The following is an 18,743-nucleotide window of genomic DNA, read 5'->3' as shown; positions in this document are numbered from 1 at the left end:
TAAAGTGTAAGTAAGGTGTCCATACTCCAGGGTGGTCCATTCCGAGGTGTCCACATTGTTTGACGAAGGGGTCCACCGCGTTCCTCAAAGAGTGGTGCGTGGCTCCCACAAAGACTGCTCTGGTTGAAGCGCAGTTGCGCTTCTATTTGCACGGTGAGTGACCTCCCTCCCGGGTTCCATATCCCTTGGGTGTCGTGACATCCGTCCCTGGGTGTTCTTCCAATCTGACTGCAGCGGAGGAAAAAACGGGTCCCGTGACCACCGACCGACTGGTTCACGCGACCAGTGCAGACTTTGCCCGAGACCTCCGACGCCATGGCGAGCGCCCAGCTGATCACCGAGATGGAGACGAAATACCCGAACCTGAGCGTGCTGCGCTACCGCGCGCTGGCGCCGCTGCAGATCAAGCTGCGCGACGAGAGGACGACGCCCACCGAGTTCAAGTTCTACGCCGACCGCCTGATGCGCATCCTGGCCGAGGAGGGGCTGGCGGCCTGCGCCAGCAAGACGCAGACGGTGGTGACCCCCACGGGCGACTCGTTCACGGGCCTCGTGCCGGCCGAGCGGGTCTGCGCCGTGTCCATCATCCGCGCGGGCGACAGCCTGCTGCAGTCCATCATCGAGTGCGACCCGACGGTCTCCGTGGGCAAGATCCTCATCCAGCGCGACGAAAAGTCGGAAGACAAGCACCCGATCATGTACTACTCCAAGCTGCCGCCCAACGTCCGGGCGTTGGACAACGTGCTGCTCGTGGACCCCATGCTGGCCACGGGGGGCAGCGTCAACATGGCGATCAAGGTAGCAACTGCATTGCTGCAGTGTTCGATGAGGTTGTTGGCTGGAGCTGACTGTGTGCTTTGTGGTTGGTAGACTTTGATCGACGCGGGCGTGGAGCAGAAGAAGATCACGTTCCTGAACGTGATTTCGTGCCCGGAGGGGCTTGCGGCTCTTTTCAACGTGTACCCAGGTAATCTACTTCGTTGGTTGTTCGGATAGAGGCAGCGGCAGGTTTCGCTGATGCTTGTGTGTGCTTTCGGTTGGATTGCCAGATGTGAAGGTTGTGACGGCTGGTCTGGACGTCGGCTTGAACGCCAGCAAGTACATTCTGCCGGGCCTCGGCGACTACGGCGACCGCTACTACAATACTGTGTAGAACGCGGTAGTAGGAAGCAGTGTAGCAGACTGATAGTAGCGATAGCAATAGCGTTGGCGTAGCATAGCCGTCGTTGGCCGTGGGCGTGTGCTCGCACGATAGTTCCTTGTCCTTATGAATGGCGTGAACCTTCCCAACGTCGCGTAGTAAGCCTATTTAGCCACGTCCATCGCCGACGTTCAACCCACGCAAAATGAATGCTAGGCCTCGCATTCATTTTGCGTGCGTTGCGTACTCGATGGGTCGGGATTTTTTCCATGGGTGAAATGAGCATTTCATATGATTTCCATGTGAAGCACGCTTGAGTGAATGAAATCCAAGGGTGCTTTCACGGATTTCACGTGGGTTTCAGCCCACACAGTAACAACATATTCTCCCGTACTCTATTGCATGCAAGCATGGCCAAGTTCCGGCGATTCCCTTGAGGTCCACTTGAACGTGGTGGTGACGCACGTGACAATGACAAAAGCGACGTGCCCCCACCAGAGCAGTGTGGATTGGTTGCTCGTTGGCGGTGTGCAACCCCATCGAGCGTGAATGAGCACGAGAATCAGACTGCTCTGGAGGAGTGTGATGACAAGACATCTTTGCCTGCTCACAAGCAGGATGTACCTGCTGGCGTCGCTTCGGACATTCCACACATTTACAGTTCTGTCAATATTGGATCGCACGGGGATTCCGGACATCAAGAATGAGTAGCCTGGAGCTAGCAAAGGAGATGGAAGCCAAACATCCGAACCTCTACGTGCTCAAGTACCGGGCACTGGAGCCGCTCCTGATCAAGATGCGGGATAGAACTACGACGCACATGCAGTTCAAGCACTACGCTGACCGCCTCATGAGGTGAGACCGTGTAGGATACTTATTGTCTTCGGGTTTTTTTACGAAGGGCTCTCAACGCAACGCAGTATCTTAGCGGAGGAAGGTTTGGCGTCCTGTGCGAGTACGACGACGACGATAGTGACCCCCACCGGTGACTCTGTTACCGGTGTCGCTCCAGCGGAAAGCGTGTGCGCAGTATCCATTATTCGTGCTGGCTGTAGCTTACTGCACGCGGCAATTTCGTGTGACCCGACAATCGCTGTGGGTAAGTCCAATCGGACATCTCCTACAAGACATTTCTGACCACGTTGCAATTGCCATCTTCGTTTTCATAGGGAAGATCCTGATCCAGCGTGACGAGAGTTCCGATGACAAGCACCCGGTCATGTACTACTCGAAGCTGCCTCCGAGCGTCGCAACGTTCGAGAACGTGCTGGTGGTCGATCCAATGCTCGGGACTGGCGGCAGCATCACGATGGCCATCAAGGTGAGCGAGCAAAGAGCAGTAGCCACCCGATCATAGCAGCATTTCGTCCTCACCCATCGCAGACATTACTCGCTGCAGGTGTCGACGAAAACCGTATCACCTTCCTGAATGTCCTCTCGTGTCCCGAGGGCCTTGCCGCCCTCTTCTCCGCACACCCGAGTAGGCGCTTGATCCAATGTATCCGTCGGCAGTTCCCCATTGTGTTGCTGACCTTCTTGCTGCTTGTGCAGACGTCAAGGTCGTGACGGCCGGCGTGGACCGTGGTCTGAACGAGGCAAAGTATTTGGTGCCTGGCATCGGCGACTTCGGCGACCGCTACTTCAACACCGTGCACAGCCACTACCCGTGACGACAAAAGAGAAATCTTAAAAAGAAGCCGAGTAGCTACAGTTGCTCTTGCCCAGGAACGCGCTCGACGGCTGGCTTGGCGACACTGTGTCGTCGACGACAGCAACATGGTTCGGTGAATTCAGCCAGTCAGCCCAACTATTCAAACGCACCCATATTTCAATATAAAGGTTGTTCACACAGTGTAATAGACCGCCCTTTCATTTCCGACGACCATGTTCGTCAGGTGTATCAATTCTCGCAAAACTTCAGCCCAAAAATCAGAATTTCCGACTCACTTTCTAATCGAAGCGGCGCCAGTTACCCACCGAATAGCGGTCCTTCCTACCGCAGCCATGCCCAGCAGCGCGCCCGACTACTGCGGCTGGGGCGCCAAGCAGGGCAGCAAGGTGCGCACGTGGAAGAACCGCTACTTCGTGCTGCGCGGGCGCGAGCTGGCCTACTACTCGGGCGCCCGCAGCGACGGCAGCGGCGCCGGCGTGGGCGAGAAGGGCCGCCTCACGGTGGTGAACGTGGACTACTCGCCCGACCGCAGGAACGGGCTGCTCATCCGCGGGGAGGGCAAGGACCTCAAGATGACGACGGCCAGCGCGCAGGAGAGCCGCGTGCTGTTCCGCAAGATCAAGGAGGCCATCGGCGAGCAGGAGGCGAGCTTCCGGGACTCGTCCAAGAAGAGAGCGCAGCCTCCAAAGCCCACGCCCAAGAAGGCCGCGGACAAGGAAGGCTGGCTGCTGAAGGCGGAGACCCAGCTGCAGGCCTGGACGCGCCGCTACGTGGCGCTGAGAGGCAAGACGATGGAGTTTCGCGCCGACCAGAACGCGCCGCCGACGGAGTCGCACACGCTGCTGCAGGTGCAGGCGGACCAGACCAGTCCGCTGTCGCTGGGAATTATCACCAGAGGAGGGAAGCGCTTCCACGTGGCGGCGGAGACGAGGGAGGAGATCGAGGGCTGGGACCGAGCCATCGCCACTGCTATTGGGCAGCCTGTGGCGCTGCGCCAGGTGATTGAAGTGCAGCAAGAGGCTAGCAACCAGGAGGTGGCCACCGTGGGCGACACGGAGTTGGTGGCAAGGAAGTACTCGACGTCCGTGTGTGAAGGCTGGCTGGAGAAACTCGGTCAACGGAGCAAGGTGTGGAAAAAGCGGTACATGACGCTGGCAAATGGCATGCTGGAGTATCGCAAGGGCCCGATGGAGCAGCTGTCGGCAGAGCTCTATGTCACCGATGTGAGATACAGCAGCGAGTACTCGGATGCACTGGAAATTGAGTTCGGGTCGGACAAATCGCTCAGTGATAGCGATGTCATCTGCGTGCGAGCCGAGTCTATTCGTGAGTTGGACAAATGGATGAATGCGCTCTGCGACGTGGTTGGCAAACCGCGGTTGGAACCAGCTGAAGTAAATTTTGAGCTTGCGTCACCTGTAAGCGATGAACCAGCGGAGGACCGACCAAGCAAGGCTCAACTCCCTCCGTTTCCGAGGAACATATCATATTCTCAAGGCAGTGTCCATTCTGGAGCGGCATCGAGCAACACCCAACCGTCAACTCCTGCCAACGGCGATCGCTCCTCTGGTAAGCAAGTGACGGTAACTACTGGCGCTCACCGCATCAAACGTGGGTGGTTGTACAAGCAAAGCGGCCAAAATACGGCTTGGAAGCTACGGTACTTTGTTCTTGATGGAAACACTCTTCATCACTATGAACACATCAACGGAACGCCTAAAACGCTTGGAAACGTGACGAATGTCACTCGCAATCACGAGTCAACCGGATGCTTGGGTGTCCAACTTGAAAATGGAGGCACGCTAAAAGTATATGGGCAAACAAAAGCTGACACCGAGGCGTGGTTTGCTGCGCTGAGCAAAGCATCTTGGAACTCAGTAGAGAGTCCGGCGGACATTATGTCATTTTCCAACCAAGAAGAAGAGGAACTTCACAATGATAATGGTTTCCGTGGGTGGCTTCTGAAAAAAGGACAAAACTTCAAGACCTGGAAGCGGCGCTACTTCGTGCTTGAAAGTAGCCGGTTGGCCTACAGTGCGAAAGCTGGAAGCGAAGTCCTCGGTTCTGGTGTCGTGTTCGAGGTGGAAGTGGGGGATCTTCGTCCATTTTGTCTCAATATTCGCTTTCAGAACGGTCGACTACTGCATGTCGTGGCCCCAACGCAAGAAGCATTTTCACGATGGTTTGATGTGCTTCGAAAAGCGTCTAATCTGGCTGAGTCGTTTATATCTCAAAGCAAGGGGGTGATTGTCTTAGGCGAAGAGTTTGATAATGACGGTGGTGAGAACGCAAATGAAGCGGACGTGGACTTCACCGAAGAGGACCTTGCTGAGTACGAAATGACTCTTCGCGATGGTGAAGGGGCTTCCCTGTGGATCGCTGCAATGCAGAACAAACCCGAGTACGATGCTTTGAGCTCATCTGCTTCTGAACAGGGCGATGAAGAAGTGGCAGACCTTCAACATGCTGCCTCTGACACCGTTCCCCGCTCAAGCGATGAAACCCTCGACGAGGCTAAAGGGTGTGTTGGGTGGCTGAAGAAGGAAGGTGGCAATGTAAAGAGTTGGAAGAAACGGTACTTCACTCTCTACGGCTCAAAACTGAGTTACTACAAGAGTGAGACGGGCTCTTTGCTGCGCTCCGTCAATGTGGTAAACGTAGCGGCAAATCCCTCTGTCTCGCTTGGTCTAACCGTGTCTACTGCTGGCGGTCGAAAACTTATCATTCAAGCTGATTCGAACGAAGACTTTGATATGTGGCTTGGCGCAATTCGAGAGGCCGTGACAGGAGAAAAGGAGAGGAAGTCGTCTGAGATGGAGCTACCTAGTATGGCCAGTGTCACGGAAAATAGATCGAGTAATGATCTAAAAGCCTCTATGAGCCACAGCGGTTGGCTACAGAAGGAAGGCCAGCGGTTCAAGACATGGAAAAGGCGCTATTTCACCTTGAAAAACAGTGCTTTGATCTACTATAGCGAGATCGGTGGTGTGGCACGTGGACACGGTATGGTAAAGGACGTTCATGAGGATGATTCGAAACCTCATACGCTGGTCATCGAGTTTCGCAGTGGTAAGACCATGCGCGTGACAGCTGCAAGCGAGGCGGAAATGAATTCATGGTACCAAGTGCTATCCAAAGGCCGCTCTTCAAGCAGCAGAACGACCGCGGTCTCGGATATTAGTGAGGATGACGTTGTTGATTCAGAAGAAGAAGACGATGGCGGAGAACGTGCAGCACGTATTAGCCGGTTCAACTCGAAGGATTATTTGAACGACACAATCACCAACGAAACATTCATGCGGCTTCAAGACGAAAAAGGGAAAGCAGCACTGCTCGAATCCCGCAACGGTGGGGTTACCGGCACAATGAACGCTGCGCGCTCGTTCAAGGGGGAGCTCAAATTCAATGACGAGGACGAAGAGAAGGAAGAGATGGGACTCAGTACCACCGGCGCAGACTACTACCGCGAACTACTTGCTGAAGACGAGCGACTCCAGCAACAGCGCTCGGCTGAGAAACTTGCTAACGGCGAGCCGCCAATCGCTGGGTGTGCTCCATGCTGCACCGTCATGTAGGATTGCTGGCGACGGTCTACTTGGACAGTGAGTATACCTACCGTAGTGCTTTTCCATACGGACGATCTGTACACTACCAATGCATTTGGTTCACGCACTACTATCTTGGCAGAGCTTCTTGTCCTGCAGTTTCCACGAGTCTGTGACTGTTGACGAGGGGTCTCCATTTCCATTGTATTTGCCAAGCAGCGATATCAAGTGAGAAGTACCCTGGAGAATGGACAAGAAGTACGATTCCTGCAGCTACAAGGCGCGCCGCACGTTCCTCGGTGGAGAGTTCGAGGTCCGGTTGTTTGAGGTGGACGATGCTGGCATCGCAGCGGTGGTTTTCCAGATATCCACGGAGCACGGCTCGCCACTCAAGTTCTCGCGAGTGTTTTCTCGAGCTGAGCTGGATAAGGCAGGGATCACCAAGACACTGGAAGGTCACGTAGCGCTCGTGGACTCGCTCGAGCTGATCGAGGATGCCTACTACACGGGCAATGATGCGGTCAGTGCAGGACAAAATGTGCTCGCGGCGTACCAGTTATCGTCCACGCTACCTGGCGTCAGCTTCCCGCCGCCTATCATCTCGCAGCAAGCAGCTTTGGCCTATTTTGCTCGAGCTCCGATCGGACTCAGCACGTGGAACAGCAGCCGAGTAGCAGAAGAGGACAACTTGCTGGTGAACCTGATAGTGAAAGGACTGACCGAGCTGTGTCGGGAGAAGCCGCCAGGATTGGACGCTGTGAAGTGGCTCGGGAATTGGTTCCTGGACCATAACCCAGCGCAGCCCACGGTGGAGGTAGACGATTGATTGGGGCTGGTAGCAGTAAAGCAGACAATTCCGATCTGAGCGATTCAAGATGCTTTTGTGGTAATCTAGTGCTGTTGACAAAAGCATTAACTGAACAATGAAGACGCTATAGCTGCCAAAGCCAGGAGATCTAACCAAGCAGTCTAGCTCTAGCACGGCGTGATCTCGCTCATTCCAAGTTGTCCGTCCGATAGTGAACAATGGGTTGTGAACCGTCGCGACTGCTGACCGCGCAGACCCGAAGCGATCATGGCGGACGAGCTGCAGTCGTCGGAGGAGCTCGCGTTTGTCGCCGAGGAGGTGGACCGCATCATCCTCACGTCGATCGAGAGTTGTCTGAAGGACGAGGTGTACGACGAGCACAAGGTTTCGCAGTGGGTCGACTACATCTGCGAATCCATTATGCGGGGGCTCAGCGAGCTGCGCAAGCCGCTCAAGTACATAGGTGAGCGACGTCGACAACCTCTCCTGTCGCTGTCACTACTAACGACTGGTACACCCAGTGAGCTGCCTCATCATGCAGAAGAACGGCGCCGGCGTGCACGCCTCGGTCTCCTGCCACTGGGACACTGTGACCGACGGTAACTAACGCACCACACACCTCCATTCCCCCCCCACACACACACATTTTACCCAACTACCTAACTAACTCCATTGCCCGCAGGCGCCCACGTCGTCAAGTGGCCGGGCGACAAGCACAAGGACCACAACCGATCCATGTACTGTGTCATCACCGTGAGCGGCCTGAGCTTCTAGCACGAGCTCCAAAGCTCCAAAGCCAATTCTGATTTAGGTTGTAGGTTCCCAAAATTCATTAGCGCTTCGTCTCTCTGGCTTTCAGTATATCTCGTCTTAAGTGCGATCTGCATCTCATCTGAGTTCTAGCGAAAACGCATCCACTCCACTCCTATTCAGGCCAAGTATCCGCTGCGGCTGAGCATGGGGCGCGACGACCCGGTGACGTACGCCGGCTGGGTGTTCAAGGAGGGCAGCCTCGTGCGCTCGTGGAAGAAGCGCTTCCTGGTGTGCAAGCGCGCGGAGCTGGCCTACTACAAGAACACGGACGAGGAGAACCACGCGCAGCTGCTGGGCGCGCTCACGGCGGCGCACATCGAGCGGCTGCCGGACATCACGAACGGGCTGCTGATCCACGGCACGGAGGGCCGCCAGCTCAAGATCTTCACGGACACCAAGGCCGAGTGCGACCGCTGCTTCGAGGCCATCAGCAAGTTCTGCCGCCTGCAGAACCCGGGCGACGACTCGAAGCAGCGCGTGGGCTGGCTCGAGAAGGAGGGCCAGCACTTCCGCACGTGGAAGAAGCGCTACTTCGTGCTCAGCGGCACGCAGCTCACGTACTCGGCCACGATGGGCGCCGACCGGCTCGGCGGCGGCCGCGTCATCGGCGCCAGGAGGGACCCCACGCGGCCGTTCACGCTGGCCGTCACGTTCGAAGGCGGGCGCGAGATGCGCGTGGGCGGCAAGTCCGAGGTGGACATCGACGACTGGCACAAGGCGCTGCGGCGCGGTCTGCTCTACGCGCAGGAGCAGCGCAAGAGTCTGCAGGAAGGCGGTCGGCCCTCGGTCGACGACGACCCCAGGAACGCCAGGGACAGAGAGTTCGCCAAGCGCCAGGCCAATACGAGCGCCGCGAGCACCGAGGTGACGGACGAGGAGGCCAGCTCGCTCTTCGGTGCGGCGCCCATCGGCGCTGCGGACGACGCCCCGCCGCCGTACTCGAGTGTCGCCTCGGCAGCGCACAGCGACGAGCGCAAGACGGAGGGCGACTCGCCCCAGCAGGGCGAGTTCAAGGAGGGCAGCAGCCCGCCCGAACTGTACGCGGCCAGCTCGTTCCGACGCCACATCGTGGTGGAAACCATGCCCGACAACACGGCCAGCTTCATCGAGGTGGCCGAGGAGCGCGAGAGCGAGGACAACGCCGAGAAGCCGTACTCGCCCACGGCGCCGGGCACCAGCACGATCCGCCGCATGCGGCTAGCTGAGAAGCTGCTGCAGGAGGAGCTGGAGGAGGAGCGCCGAGAAGCCATGATGAAGGAGAACACGGTGCTCATGCGCGCGCCCAGCAAGTCCGACCCGCAAGACGTCAAGGGCTGCTGCTGCGTCGTCATGTAAAGAAAGCGCCGCCCGGAATGATGCGGGGCCAGCTCGCGGATGCATGCAATATATAAACTCACGAGTCGTGCTTTTTGCCTACGAGGGTGTGGTCTGTACTGGTGCGTGGAGCGACACTACCACACTCCAAATGTATATACACACGTTGAAGTGAGACGGGTTCAACTGGCAAGAGAAGTTGTTACCGTTTCGAGTACTGCAGCCTGCATAATAGCGGAGCCATGGGGTTCGATGCTATGCACGTTTGTATTCAATGACGCATGTGGTCAAAGACTTTTGCGCTATCAAAAATTGATTGGATTTTTGAAGTTCACAATTGCAGAAAACGGCCACAATGACCCATTTTGGAAGTCGCATTTGCCCAGTTTGTTTATTTCTACATCGTTGGCGCCAGTATTTTAATATATTAGATAGTTGTTGTTTTGCTTGCGGAGCTTCTGGCGCTGCCGAGTTTACATACTTCATAAAGCTGAGTATCCGCTCTTTACTCAGGTTTAGCGAGCTCTATGGATGAAAGAAAACGAGAACATAGCCAGCGACTCGCTTGACTGGTCCGCGTTGCAGTTCCGACGCATGATTAACAGCAACTGCTCTAAGCGAGATTTTAATCCGCGACCCTTGCGTCGATAAGCTACTGTATTGCTAGTAGATAACAGCCTCTCTGTCTTCGACTGTCCATGGCGTGGGGACTTTGGGACATCAGTGTCAAATGACGAGGCTCGGCTCCTTTGATATGTATGAGACTGACCCCCCTCGACCACCTCGTTAACCCTCTGCTCCCGATTTAACCTCCATGCAGTGATGTTCTTTATGCTATTTGGATGGAGCACAACTGTCATCATGCTCGGGGGAACTATCCGCTACCACCCCTCGTGTCTATTCCTCCATTTTGAGACTCTCCGCAGTACATGTGAGACTCAGTTCCTGGGCTATCTCCGCGCTAACAAATCCATGTTGCCGATGCAGTAGCAATGGGCTCTCCATCACCTGGCGCGAGCCCCTTATAGTCTAGGTAGCAGTAGTTGTACAAGATGCTTGCTGAGAACGAGTCGGCAGTATGCATACTTCTTGAAAAAAAGAGCTTCCTGCCACAGTCTTTTTTTTTTTTCGAGGAGTAAAAGTGCTGGCCATGTCATGTATTTCGTGCCGCAGATTGGGCCATCCATCTGCCTGGGTCTCCAGCAGCAGGCTGGCGTCAAGCGAGACACGCCGCCACGAGCCCTTTTTTGGGCGCTCGTGCCCAATTTTCGGATTTTCGCGGTAGGGGCGACCAGCAGCGCCAAGTGACTTACGCAACGGCGCCTGCTCTTCATTCCGCGCTTCCCCCCTTTCCGTCCGGCAGGCAGAACCCACGGAGGCACCCACCCACCGCCCCGGACGGGAACCCACCGACACAGTACACACAGGCACACACAGAGACAGACAGACACACAGACCGAGCATGGCGCTGAGCGGCATCGACGGCGAGTTCGCCGGCTGGGTGTACAAGCAGGGCTCGCTGGTCAGGAACTGGAAGAAGCGCTTCATGGTGCTGCGCGGGCGGCAGCTGACGTACTACGACACGGCCAAGGTGGGCCCGACGGTCAAGGCCAAGGGCAGCTTCCAGGTCATCACGGTGGAGCTGAGCACCGACATCCAGAACGGCCTGCTGGTGCACGGGCGCGGCGGCCGCGTGCTCAAGCTCTACACGGCCTCGGCCGAGGCCACCAGCTCGTGGTACAACATGATCCTGGACGCCACCGCGGCGGCCCCGCAGCAGTTCGCGCCGCCCGACCGCTTCTCGACGCTCTCGGCCGCCAGCACGGCCAAGCCCGTGGACGTGGACGACGAGATGGAGCTGCTGGACCGCCTCGAGTCGCTGCCGATGAGCGAGGACGGCTGCGAGCAGGTGGTCCACTCGGGCTGGCTCAAGAAGGAGGGCGCGCGCGTCAAGAGCTGGAAGCGCCGCTACTTCGTGCTGCGCGGCAACGCGCTGTCGTACTTCAACTCGGAGGACACGGGCGCGGCCGCCAAGGGCTACGGCCACGTGCGCGCCGTCGAGGTGAACGGCACGGTCAAGAACGGCCTGGACGTCACGTTCGACAACGGCCGCGTGCTGCGCGTGTCGGCCAGGAACAGCGGCGACATGGAGCTCTGGCTCCTCAAGCTCAGCGACGCCATCGAGGCGGCCAACGCAGAGATGAACAACGTGCGCCAGTCGCTGGCGGCCAGGAGCTCGTTCCGAGCGCTGTCCATGGGCGGCCCGTCACCCACCAAGCTCAAGCAGCAGTACCAGCAGCAGCAGAGGATGCAGCAGTACGGCAATGTGGGGCGCCACTCGCTGGTTTCTGTGCCGTCGAGGCCCATGGGGTCGGTGGCAGAGGTGCCTGAGCGACGCACGGTGTTCGAGAAGCGCTCTTCCTCGTCCTGGGACGACTCGTGCAGTTCTTCAGGCTTGTCGTCCCAGTTCTCATCTGGATCTCACTCGAACTCGTTCCCTGATGGAACGGCGCCGGTGGCAAGGCCAACTGTGCACACGAACGCCACAACTAACACGCAGTCATCGTCCGGATCTACGTTCTTTGACAGCGACGACGAGTACGACAGTGATGACAGTGAAGGCGACTGGATTTAGGCAGCATTTCGTCTTGATTATCGACCCGTCAACAGCGTGGCCAGCAGCACTGATGGCCCCAAGATCTGAAGCAGGTCTTTTTTTTTCAAAACCGGTTAGACGCAGCTCCATAGCGGACCTCTGACACATCGTATAGAACGGATGCGAGGTTTGATGGTCGCGAGACTTTGGTTACGTGACCCCGGGGTCTTTGTATCACTATGCGACTGGCTCCCGGTAAGCCAAAGCCGACACCTGCGGAGCTGTAGGTTTTGATTTCTTTCTATTGCGTCCTCGTGACTTTTCTAACCTAATATGAGAGCTCGGTACTAGATCACTATTTGATCTACCAATTCAGTGAGTCGGATGGAGTTGTGCCGCCCAAAGTTGTGAAGAGCTGCAATAGAAGTGTGTGTTCCAAAATTCTCAGAATGTCGTGTACGACTGTACAACTGAACAAGTCGCTACAACAAACGTCTATTGCGACTTCAACGTTGGGGCCTGAATGGTCACTACCGTTGCAGTATCGGGATAGTCTCTTGCTGCACCCACCACGTTTGTTTGGTCTATTCGTCAGCATGGACGGATATCCACCGAGTACTCTTCTGAAACTGCTAACCAAAAATCTCCGCTGGGGCCGGACACGCAGGTGTTCAACGAGACTGGTCTTTCAAAGTGGAAACACAATCGTGCCAGCGTCGTTGGATGGATGTGACTGTGTTCCAGCGTCTTGCCCGCTACCGGTATTTAAAAGGGAGAAGGTCATACTAGGCTCCTTATCAGCCGTCGACGAAAACACGAGCCCTCCTCGCCAGAGTTTTGAGGACGACAGCACCATACAAGCCCACCAACATACTTCTGACTATAAATACATGTACTGCCGGGCACTTGGCCTGCCACCTTACCCGACGCCAAATAAAGAGCTGTCTGACCTTGAAGCCAATGTCTACATTTGGCCGCCGCTGCCCGATGGAGTTCATTTTGAAGTCGGCACCAAAGAACACCTCGCACTCCCCGCCTCAGTCAAGATAGCTCACTTTGCCGAGGCGGTTGGCCAATAACAATGGGTGCAGGAGCTTCAACACCGAGATCGGATGACGGCGAGATGACGCCGCGCAGTGGTGGTGATCTTGCCTTGTTCACCTTGATCCAGCAGGAGTACGATCAAATGGCGAACGGGGACCTCGGCAATGAGGTCATCTTTGAGCGAATGAAGCAGATTTGTACGACGGCATACGCTCCGCGGGACCCCAACGCACCGAAGTCGACACCCAACGGCCGCGGACTATATCGTCGTGCATCTGATCCCCACCGTAAGAAGCGCGAGGTCGTGTACTCGAAAGGCCTGGTACGTCAATCGTAGTCTACTGTACCTTATCAATTCAGCTCTTCTGATTGTTGTGATTTTCATTTCCAGGATGTGACAAGAGACATTTTGCCCAAGAGGCAGTCGGAATCGAAAACACCAGAGTGTGCCGCCATGCTCAAAAATGCGCTGCAATGCGTTCTGTTCACGGATTCGAGTGATGAAGAGATGGATCGCCTCCTTTTCCTCATGAAGAGAATTAAGATCGAAGCGGAGCAAAATGTGATCAAGCAAGGTGACCTTGGCGACCAGTTCTACGTTGTTCAATCAGGCTCGCTCGAGGTAATCGTGAACACGTCTGTCCTCGGCTACCTCAAACCTGGTGACCACTTCGGAGAATTAGCTCTCATATACGACGGTAAGTTGTGCCTGTTTCCACTGGAAATTTTGCGATATGACTTCAGACTTACAAACACTTCTTATTATCGTAGCCCCCCGAGCGGCAACAGTGCGTGCGGCAACGAATTCGATCTTGTGGACGCTGGATCGTGACGAGTTCCGCATGATGCAAGCTCGATCATCCAGTGATTCTCTCGTAAAACGTGCAAAATGGTTGCGCCAAGTGGAGATCCTGGCAAGTCTATCTGAACGGCAACTAGCCCTACTGGCAGGAGCCTTGAAGGCTTCAACCTTCTCGGATGGTGAGATGATCATTAAACAAGGCGACGTCGGCGACACGTTTTACATCGTCGAAGAGGGGACCGTGTCCTGTCAGATGGAGGGTCCTCGTGGATTCAAGAACTCCGATGGTCACCACGACAGAACGGAACTTGCAGTCCTCACGATTGGAGATTATTTCGGAGAGATGGCTTTGCTCAGTGACATGCCACGCAATGCCAGCATTTATGCCAAAGGAAGTGTTAAGTGCCTCAGTCTGGGTCGCCAAGAGTTCGACTCTATGCTGGGTCCACTCACAGATGTGCTTGACCGTAACAGCCGTATCCGTATCTTGCGTACGATTCCAGCGTTTGGCACCAAATCCCAAGAGGCTCTAGACTACGCGGTCTCGCAGCTTGAAATCAAAGCGTTCCAGGACTCGCAATGCATCTTCCGGCAAGGTGATACGGCGGTGGCATTTTACATCGTCAAATCAGGGTGTGTCAAACTTATCAAGAAGCGGCAGGATGGCTCTGATAATCTTGTGACCGAAGAATTCTTGCTCAAGGCGAACGACACATTCGGAGGTGAAGTCTTCGAACAGGCCGACAAGTACACTTCGACAGTCATTTCGGCGGGTCGCTCGCAGTGTCAGCGGCTCAAAGTGTCGTCTCTCGCTCGCTCTGGTTCCCGTCAGTTCACACAGGTAAACCGATTGCGATGCAGCACCGAGAGAATTTTCTGGAATCTAACCATGGTGTGCCTTCCCACAGCGTGTGAATATGGCAGAACAGGGTCGCATAAAAAGCTGCACGCTCACTCTGGACGACATCCAAGTGGTACGTAAATTATGTTTCGTGAAACTTCGATCCAATCACTAACTTGGCTGTCGCTTTAAATCTAGGCGGGTGTGCTCGGCGAAGGCTCGTTCGGCAAAGTTGTGATGGTTCATGCTTTAGTGGACGGTGAACAAGAGCAACCCATGGCGCTAAAGATCATGGCGAAATCACACATCATTGAATCGGACCAGCAGGTACAAGTTATGCGCGAGAAGCAAGTGCTCATGACGCTTCCAAAGCACCCGTTCATCGTCGACTTGTACGCAACGTATCAAGTAAGTCCGGCTTTTTACTCAGCTCATGAATCCAGCTCGGAACTGATTGAGCATTTTATTCTTGACAACAGGACTCGAACAGTTTGTACATGCTCATGGAGTTAGTGCAGGGTGGGGAGCTCTTCACACTTCTTCACAACGAAGAATTCATCGAGACCGTTGACGAGTCTTCAGTTCGGTTTTACTCAGCCAACGCGGTACTTGGATTGCAGCACATGCACCGGTTTGACTACGCATATCGGGACCTCAAGCCCGAGAACCTATTAATCAGCCGCGAGGGATACCTGAAGTTCGTCGACTTTGGCTTCGCCAAGAAAATCCCGTTTACCGTCGTCAACAGCGATGGTGTCGAAGAACTCCACTCTCGCACATTTACACTCTGCGGCACGCTAGAATACCTCGCTCCCGAGTTCGTGCTGAACACCGGCCATGATCTCGCTGTCGATTACTGTACGTTTCATAGCTTCAGTGAGGATGCCACTCGTCGTTTTGTTTGACTGAACTAACACCAACGTTTGCATGTATGATTTCAGGGGCACTCGGCATCCTGATCTACGAGATGCTAGTCGGATACACCCCATTCGGGACCGGAGATGGCGACACCACCCAACTTTTCCGCAACATCGCCATGATTCGCACGGGTGCCAACTCGGTCGACTTCCCGTTCCATCTCCAGGAAAACTGCCCACACGCATGCGACCTGGTGCGTCGATTGCTTCAGGGTGATCCCACCAAGCGCATCGGCGTCGGTATCAACGGCGACCAAGAACTCCGACAGCACCCGTGGTTCAGCAAGATCGAATGGGACAAGCTGTACTCCATGAAGTTGGAGCCGCCGTATTTGCCGCCAATCAATGGCAAGTACGACATCTCGCTCTTCGAAGGAGAAATCGGCAACCGCGCTAAAGACCGACCGTTTGACGGCCAAGGTGACGAGTACTTTGTCGGCTTCTAAGGTCAACCCCACCGTCGCGACAAGTTCGTACCTCGCGATACCCCCCGTACACTAGTCTTGATTAGTCTTGATCATTTTGGACGTAAGCCCAAAGGATTATAAATTAAATCATTCATCCACGCCGTCACGACGCCACATCCTCACACACTGGCACTGGATGGCTCCTCCCCATGGCCCTCGTGTTGATTCAACACGCGACTGATGGACCGCAGCCTCGCCGCAATCTCTCGTTGCACGTCGCGCGTTTCCTGGTGAATTTGTAAAATAGCCTCCATTTGCTCCATAGGGTCTGGCGGCAAGGGCGGCAGACTTTCCATCATGGGTGGAGGCGGCACCATAACCATCTCCACCGCCGATTGGTGCTGCTGCTGCTGCGAGTGCGGCTGCGGCACTGCAGACTGCTGCGGCCTGAGTCGCCGATGCTGCTGCGGGTCCGGGATCAGTCCCGCCTGCTCTCTGGCCCTGTCAATGACCTCGATCAGCTCCCGGATCTTGGTGTGCTCCTCCTGCAGCTTCCTCTTGGCGGGGGTGAGCACAGCCATCCTCCTGGGCGTGCTCACCTGGCCCTCCTTGCTCTGCTTCTGCGGGCGCTGCGCCCTGACGTGAATCTCCCGGCGTCTGTTGCGTATAAGCTTCAGGAACTCCGGGTACGTGAGTCGCGGCTCGTCGGGCGCGCCGCCGTCTTTGAGGAACTGCAGGTAGCTCTGCTGCAGGAGCTGCTGCGTCTCGTTCTTGTCCGGCAGGCGGCCGAAGTCGCGCGCGTACTGCGCGTACCGCTGCAGGCTCAGCAGCTGCAGCTGCTTGCTGAAGTTCTTGCGCTTGAAGCGCGGCGCGGAGGCCGCGCCGTGTCTCGCGCGCTGGCTGGCTGGCGGCCTCTGGCTGGGCTCCAGGCCCATGGAGTTCGCCGCGGCGTAGCCCAGGTCCGCCTCGCTGAGCTTGGCGAAGGCGTCGTCGTCCAGCGCGCCCTTCCAGGGCAGCAGCTCCACGTCGTCCTCGCGCGCGCCGGCCGCCGCCTCCATGCTTGCCGTGTCGAGTGCGGAATCGGCAGAGTGATGGTCCCATCCGTGTCCCTCCCCGCGATTGGCTGAAAGTAGGTGAGGATTTCGACCAATGAGCGAGCTGATATGCATGCGCACCACACGTTTTGGTATCATCCCCTCGCGAGCTTTTACGCCATACAAAAGCGCCTAGATTCAATAAGGCTCCGTCAACAGCAATAGCAATAATGCAGCGAGTGATGGCAACGCGCCTGCGGTTGCTGCAGCGCCCCGTGCGTGCGACGGCCGCTCCGTGCTCCTCCGCGGCGCGCGGCCTCGCGTCCAAGACGCCCGAGTTCAGCGACATCGTGTACGGCCAGGACACGGGCGTGCGCACCGTGCAGTTCAACCGGCCGGAGAAGCTCAACGCGCTGACGCTGCCCATGGCGCAGCACCTGACGCAGCGCCTGCACAAGATCGAGGCCAACAGCACGGTCAACGCCATCGTGTTCTCCGGCGTGGGGGGCAAGGCCTTCTGCGCGGGCGGCGACATCCGCGCGCTCGCGGACAACGGCAAGGACCCGGCCACGCGCCAGGTGGCGCTCGACTTCTTCCGCCACGAGTACCGCCTCAACTACCTGCTGGCCACCACCGAGAAGCCCATCATCTCCTTCCTCAACGGCGTCACCATGGGCGGCGGCGTGGGCTTGTCGATGCACGGCAAGTTCGTGGTGGCCACGGAGAAGACGCTGTTCGCCATGCCCGAGACGGCCATCGGCTTCTTCCCGGACGTGGGCGCGTCCTACCTGCTGCCGCGGCTGGGCCGCCGCCTCATCGAGGGCGAGGACTATGTGGCTGACGTGTCCAAGTCGCAGGCGCTCAAGGGCCAGGGCGTGAGTATCTTTTGCATGATGTCATGTTGAAGAGGACGTCACACTAACAGGTGCTTTTATTTGTTGTGACTGCTGCAGCTGGGCACGTACCTCGCGCTGACGGGCGAGCGCCTCAAGGGCCACGAGGTCATCGGCCTGGGACTGGCCACCCACTACCTGCAGACGAGCGAGTACGAGACGCTGGTGCACCACCTGACGGGACTCGAGTTCGCGGACAACGTGTCGCAGGAGGAGCGCGACGAGATGATCCACGAGGCTCTGGAGGAGCTCGAGACTGACGAGGCCTTCCAGGAGATTGACCCCGGTAAGTTAAAAGTTTTTTTTCCGAGTAGGGTAGATATGGCTCTGACGTCGTTGATTTATTCTTCTAGAGTACCTGGAGACGGTTGAGTCTGTGTTCGGTGCTCTCAACGAGAACGACACAGTGGAGGGCATTTACGAGCGTTTGGAGGTGCGTTTCTGGGATTCTGTTGCGGCTCAGGGGTGCAGCATCTACGGACTTCTAACGCGCTGTGCTGCGTGCGTTTGACTGCTTCAGAAGCTGAACACGGAGTGGTCGAAGGAGACTTTGGCGACGCTCAAGAAGATGTCGCCGCTGAGCTTGAAGGTGACGCTGGAGCAGATGCGTCAGGGTGCCGTGAAGACGTGCGCTGAGTGCTTCCAGATGGAGTACCGCATGGCCGCGCGTATGATGGAGAACCCAGACTTCTTCGAGGGCGTGCGCTCGGTGGTCGTGGACAAGGACCGCAACCCGAAGTGGGCAAAGCGCGACATTACCAAGGTGACGGCTAAGGAGGTGGAGGCATTCTTCCAGCCACTGGACAAGGACCAGGAGCTGATTCTGTACCCGTCCGCGACGGCGAAGGAGGAATAAGGTCATCGCTCAGAACGTCATTAACCTTCAGCAAATCGCGAGAACTTCAACAACGAGAAA

General features: G+C 56.5%; 11 protein-coding genes across 11 annotated transcripts; 9 read left to right on the top strand and 2 right to left on the bottom strand.

Moving 5' to 3' along the window:
• Positions 1 to 315: 315 nt before the first annotated feature.
• IUM83_11557 (uracil phosphoribosyltransferase) lies at positions 316 to 1,153 on the top strand (the record flags this gene model as incomplete). Its single annotated transcript, XM_067936128.1, has 3 exons — positions 316 to 798; positions 871 to 967; positions 1,050 to 1,153. 3 exons carry the CDS (start codon positions 316 to 318, stop codon positions 1,151 to 1,153), a joined length of 684 nt encoding a protein of 227 aa, XP_067781671.1.
• IUM83_11558 (uncharacterized protein) lies at positions 447 to 698 on the bottom strand (the record flags this gene model as incomplete). Its single annotated transcript, XM_067936129.1, has 1 exon — positions 447 to 698. One exon carries the CDS (start codon positions 696 to 698, stop codon positions 447 to 449), a length of 252 nt encoding a protein of 83 aa, XP_067781764.1.
• A 691-nt stretch (positions 1,154 to 1,844) lies between the features above and the next one.
• IUM83_11556 (uracil phosphoribosyltransferase) lies at positions 1,845 to 2,811 on the top strand (the record flags this gene model as incomplete). Its single annotated transcript, XM_067936127.1, has 5 exons — positions 1,845 to 1,996; positions 2,197 to 2,240; positions 2,311 to 2,462; positions 2,525 to 2,621; positions 2,693 to 2,811. The coding sequence occupies 5 exons, from the start codon at positions 1,845 to 1,847 to the stop codon at positions 2,809 to 2,811; spliced, it is 564 nt and encodes a 187-aa protein (XP_067781680.1).
• A 334-nt stretch (positions 2,812 to 3,145) lies between these two features.
• On the top strand, positions 3,146 to 6,534 carry IUM83_11555 (dynein light chain; the record flags this gene model as incomplete). Its single annotated transcript, XM_067936126.1, has 3 exons — positions 3,146 to 4,191; positions 6,389 to 6,415; positions 6,501 to 6,534. The coding sequence occupies 3 exons, from the start codon at positions 3,146 to 3,148 to the stop codon at positions 6,532 to 6,534; spliced, it is 1,107 nt and encodes a 368-aa protein (XP_067781818.1).
• Positions 6,535 to 6,605: 71 nt separating this feature from the next.
• Positions 6,606 to 7,184, top strand: IUM83_11554 (dynein light chain; the record flags this gene model as incomplete). The annotated part of the gene is made up of 1 exon (XM_067936125.1): positions 6,606 to 7,184. The coding sequence occupies one exon, from the start codon at positions 6,606 to 6,608 to the stop codon at positions 7,182 to 7,184; it is 579 nt and encodes a 192-aa protein (XP_067781817.1).
• Positions 7,185 to 7,433: 249 nt separating this feature from the next.
• On the top strand, positions 7,434 to 7,940 carry IUM83_11553 (dynein light chain-like protein; the record flags this gene model as incomplete). The annotated part of the gene is made up of 3 exons (XM_067936124.1): positions 7,434 to 7,629; positions 7,688 to 7,765; positions 7,849 to 7,940. 3 exons carry the CDS (start codon positions 7,434 to 7,436, stop codon positions 7,938 to 7,940), a joined length of 366 nt encoding a protein of 121 aa, XP_067781686.1.
• Positions 7,941 to 8,648: 708 nt separating this feature from the next.
• Positions 8,649 to 9,314, top strand: IUM83_11552 (dynein light chain-like protein; the record flags this gene model as incomplete). The annotated part of the gene is made up of 1 exon (XM_067936123.1): positions 8,649 to 9,314. The coding sequence occupies one exon, from the start codon at positions 8,649 to 8,651 to the stop codon at positions 9,312 to 9,314; it is 666 nt and encodes a 221-aa protein (XP_067781700.1).
• A 1,441-nt stretch (positions 9,315 to 10,755) lies between these two features.
• Positions 10,756 to 11,928, top strand: IUM83_11551 (3hydroxyisobutyryl hydrolase; the record flags this gene model as incomplete). Its single annotated transcript, XM_067936122.1, has 1 exon — positions 10,756 to 11,928. The coding sequence occupies one exon, from the start codon at positions 10,756 to 10,758 to the stop codon at positions 11,926 to 11,928; it is 1,173 nt and encodes a 390-aa protein (XP_067781763.1).
• A 1,042-nt stretch (positions 11,929 to 12,970) lies between these two features.
• Positions 12,971 to 15,939, top strand: IUM83_11550 (AGC/PKG protein kinase; the record flags this gene model as incomplete). Its single annotated transcript, XM_067936121.1, has 7 exons — positions 12,971 to 13,255; positions 13,325 to 13,631; positions 13,705 to 14,576; positions 14,644 to 14,709; positions 14,775 to 14,984; positions 15,056 to 15,434; positions 15,518 to 15,939. The coding sequence occupies 7 exons, from the start codon at positions 12,971 to 12,973 to the stop codon at positions 15,937 to 15,939; spliced, it is 2,541 nt and encodes an 846-aa protein (XP_067781819.1).
• A 140-nt stretch (positions 15,940 to 16,079) lies between these two features.
• On the bottom strand, positions 16,080 to 16,958 carry IUM83_11549 (uncharacterized protein; the record flags this gene model as incomplete). Its single annotated transcript, XM_067936120.1, has 1 exon — positions 16,080 to 16,958. The coding sequence occupies one exon, from the start codon at positions 16,956 to 16,958 to the stop codon at positions 16,080 to 16,082; it is 879 nt and encodes a 292-aa protein (XP_067781856.1).
• A 206-nt stretch (positions 16,959 to 17,164) lies between these two features.
• On the top strand, positions 17,165 to 18,683 carry IUM83_11548 (3-hydroxyisobutyryl-CoA hydrolase; the record flags this gene model as incomplete). Its single annotated transcript, XM_067936119.1, has 4 exons — positions 17,165 to 17,809; positions 17,888 to 18,113; positions 18,181 to 18,260; positions 18,348 to 18,683. 4 exons carry the CDS (start codon positions 17,165 to 17,167, stop codon positions 18,681 to 18,683), a joined length of 1,287 nt encoding a protein of 428 aa, XP_067781867.1.
• Positions 18,684 to 18,743: the final 60 nt, after the last annotated feature.

This window comes from Phytophthora cinnamomi (genome assembly GCF_018691715.1).
Source record: "Phytophthora cinnamomi strain GKB4 chromosome Unknown Contig114, whole genome shotgun sequence".
Classification (NCBI taxonomy): Eukaryota; Oomycota; class Peronosporomycetes; order Peronosporales; family Peronosporaceae; genus Phytophthora; species Phytophthora cinnamomi.
The sequence above is the reverse complement of the archived record's forward strand: the minus strand, read 5'-3'. Positions and strand labels throughout refer to the sequence as shown.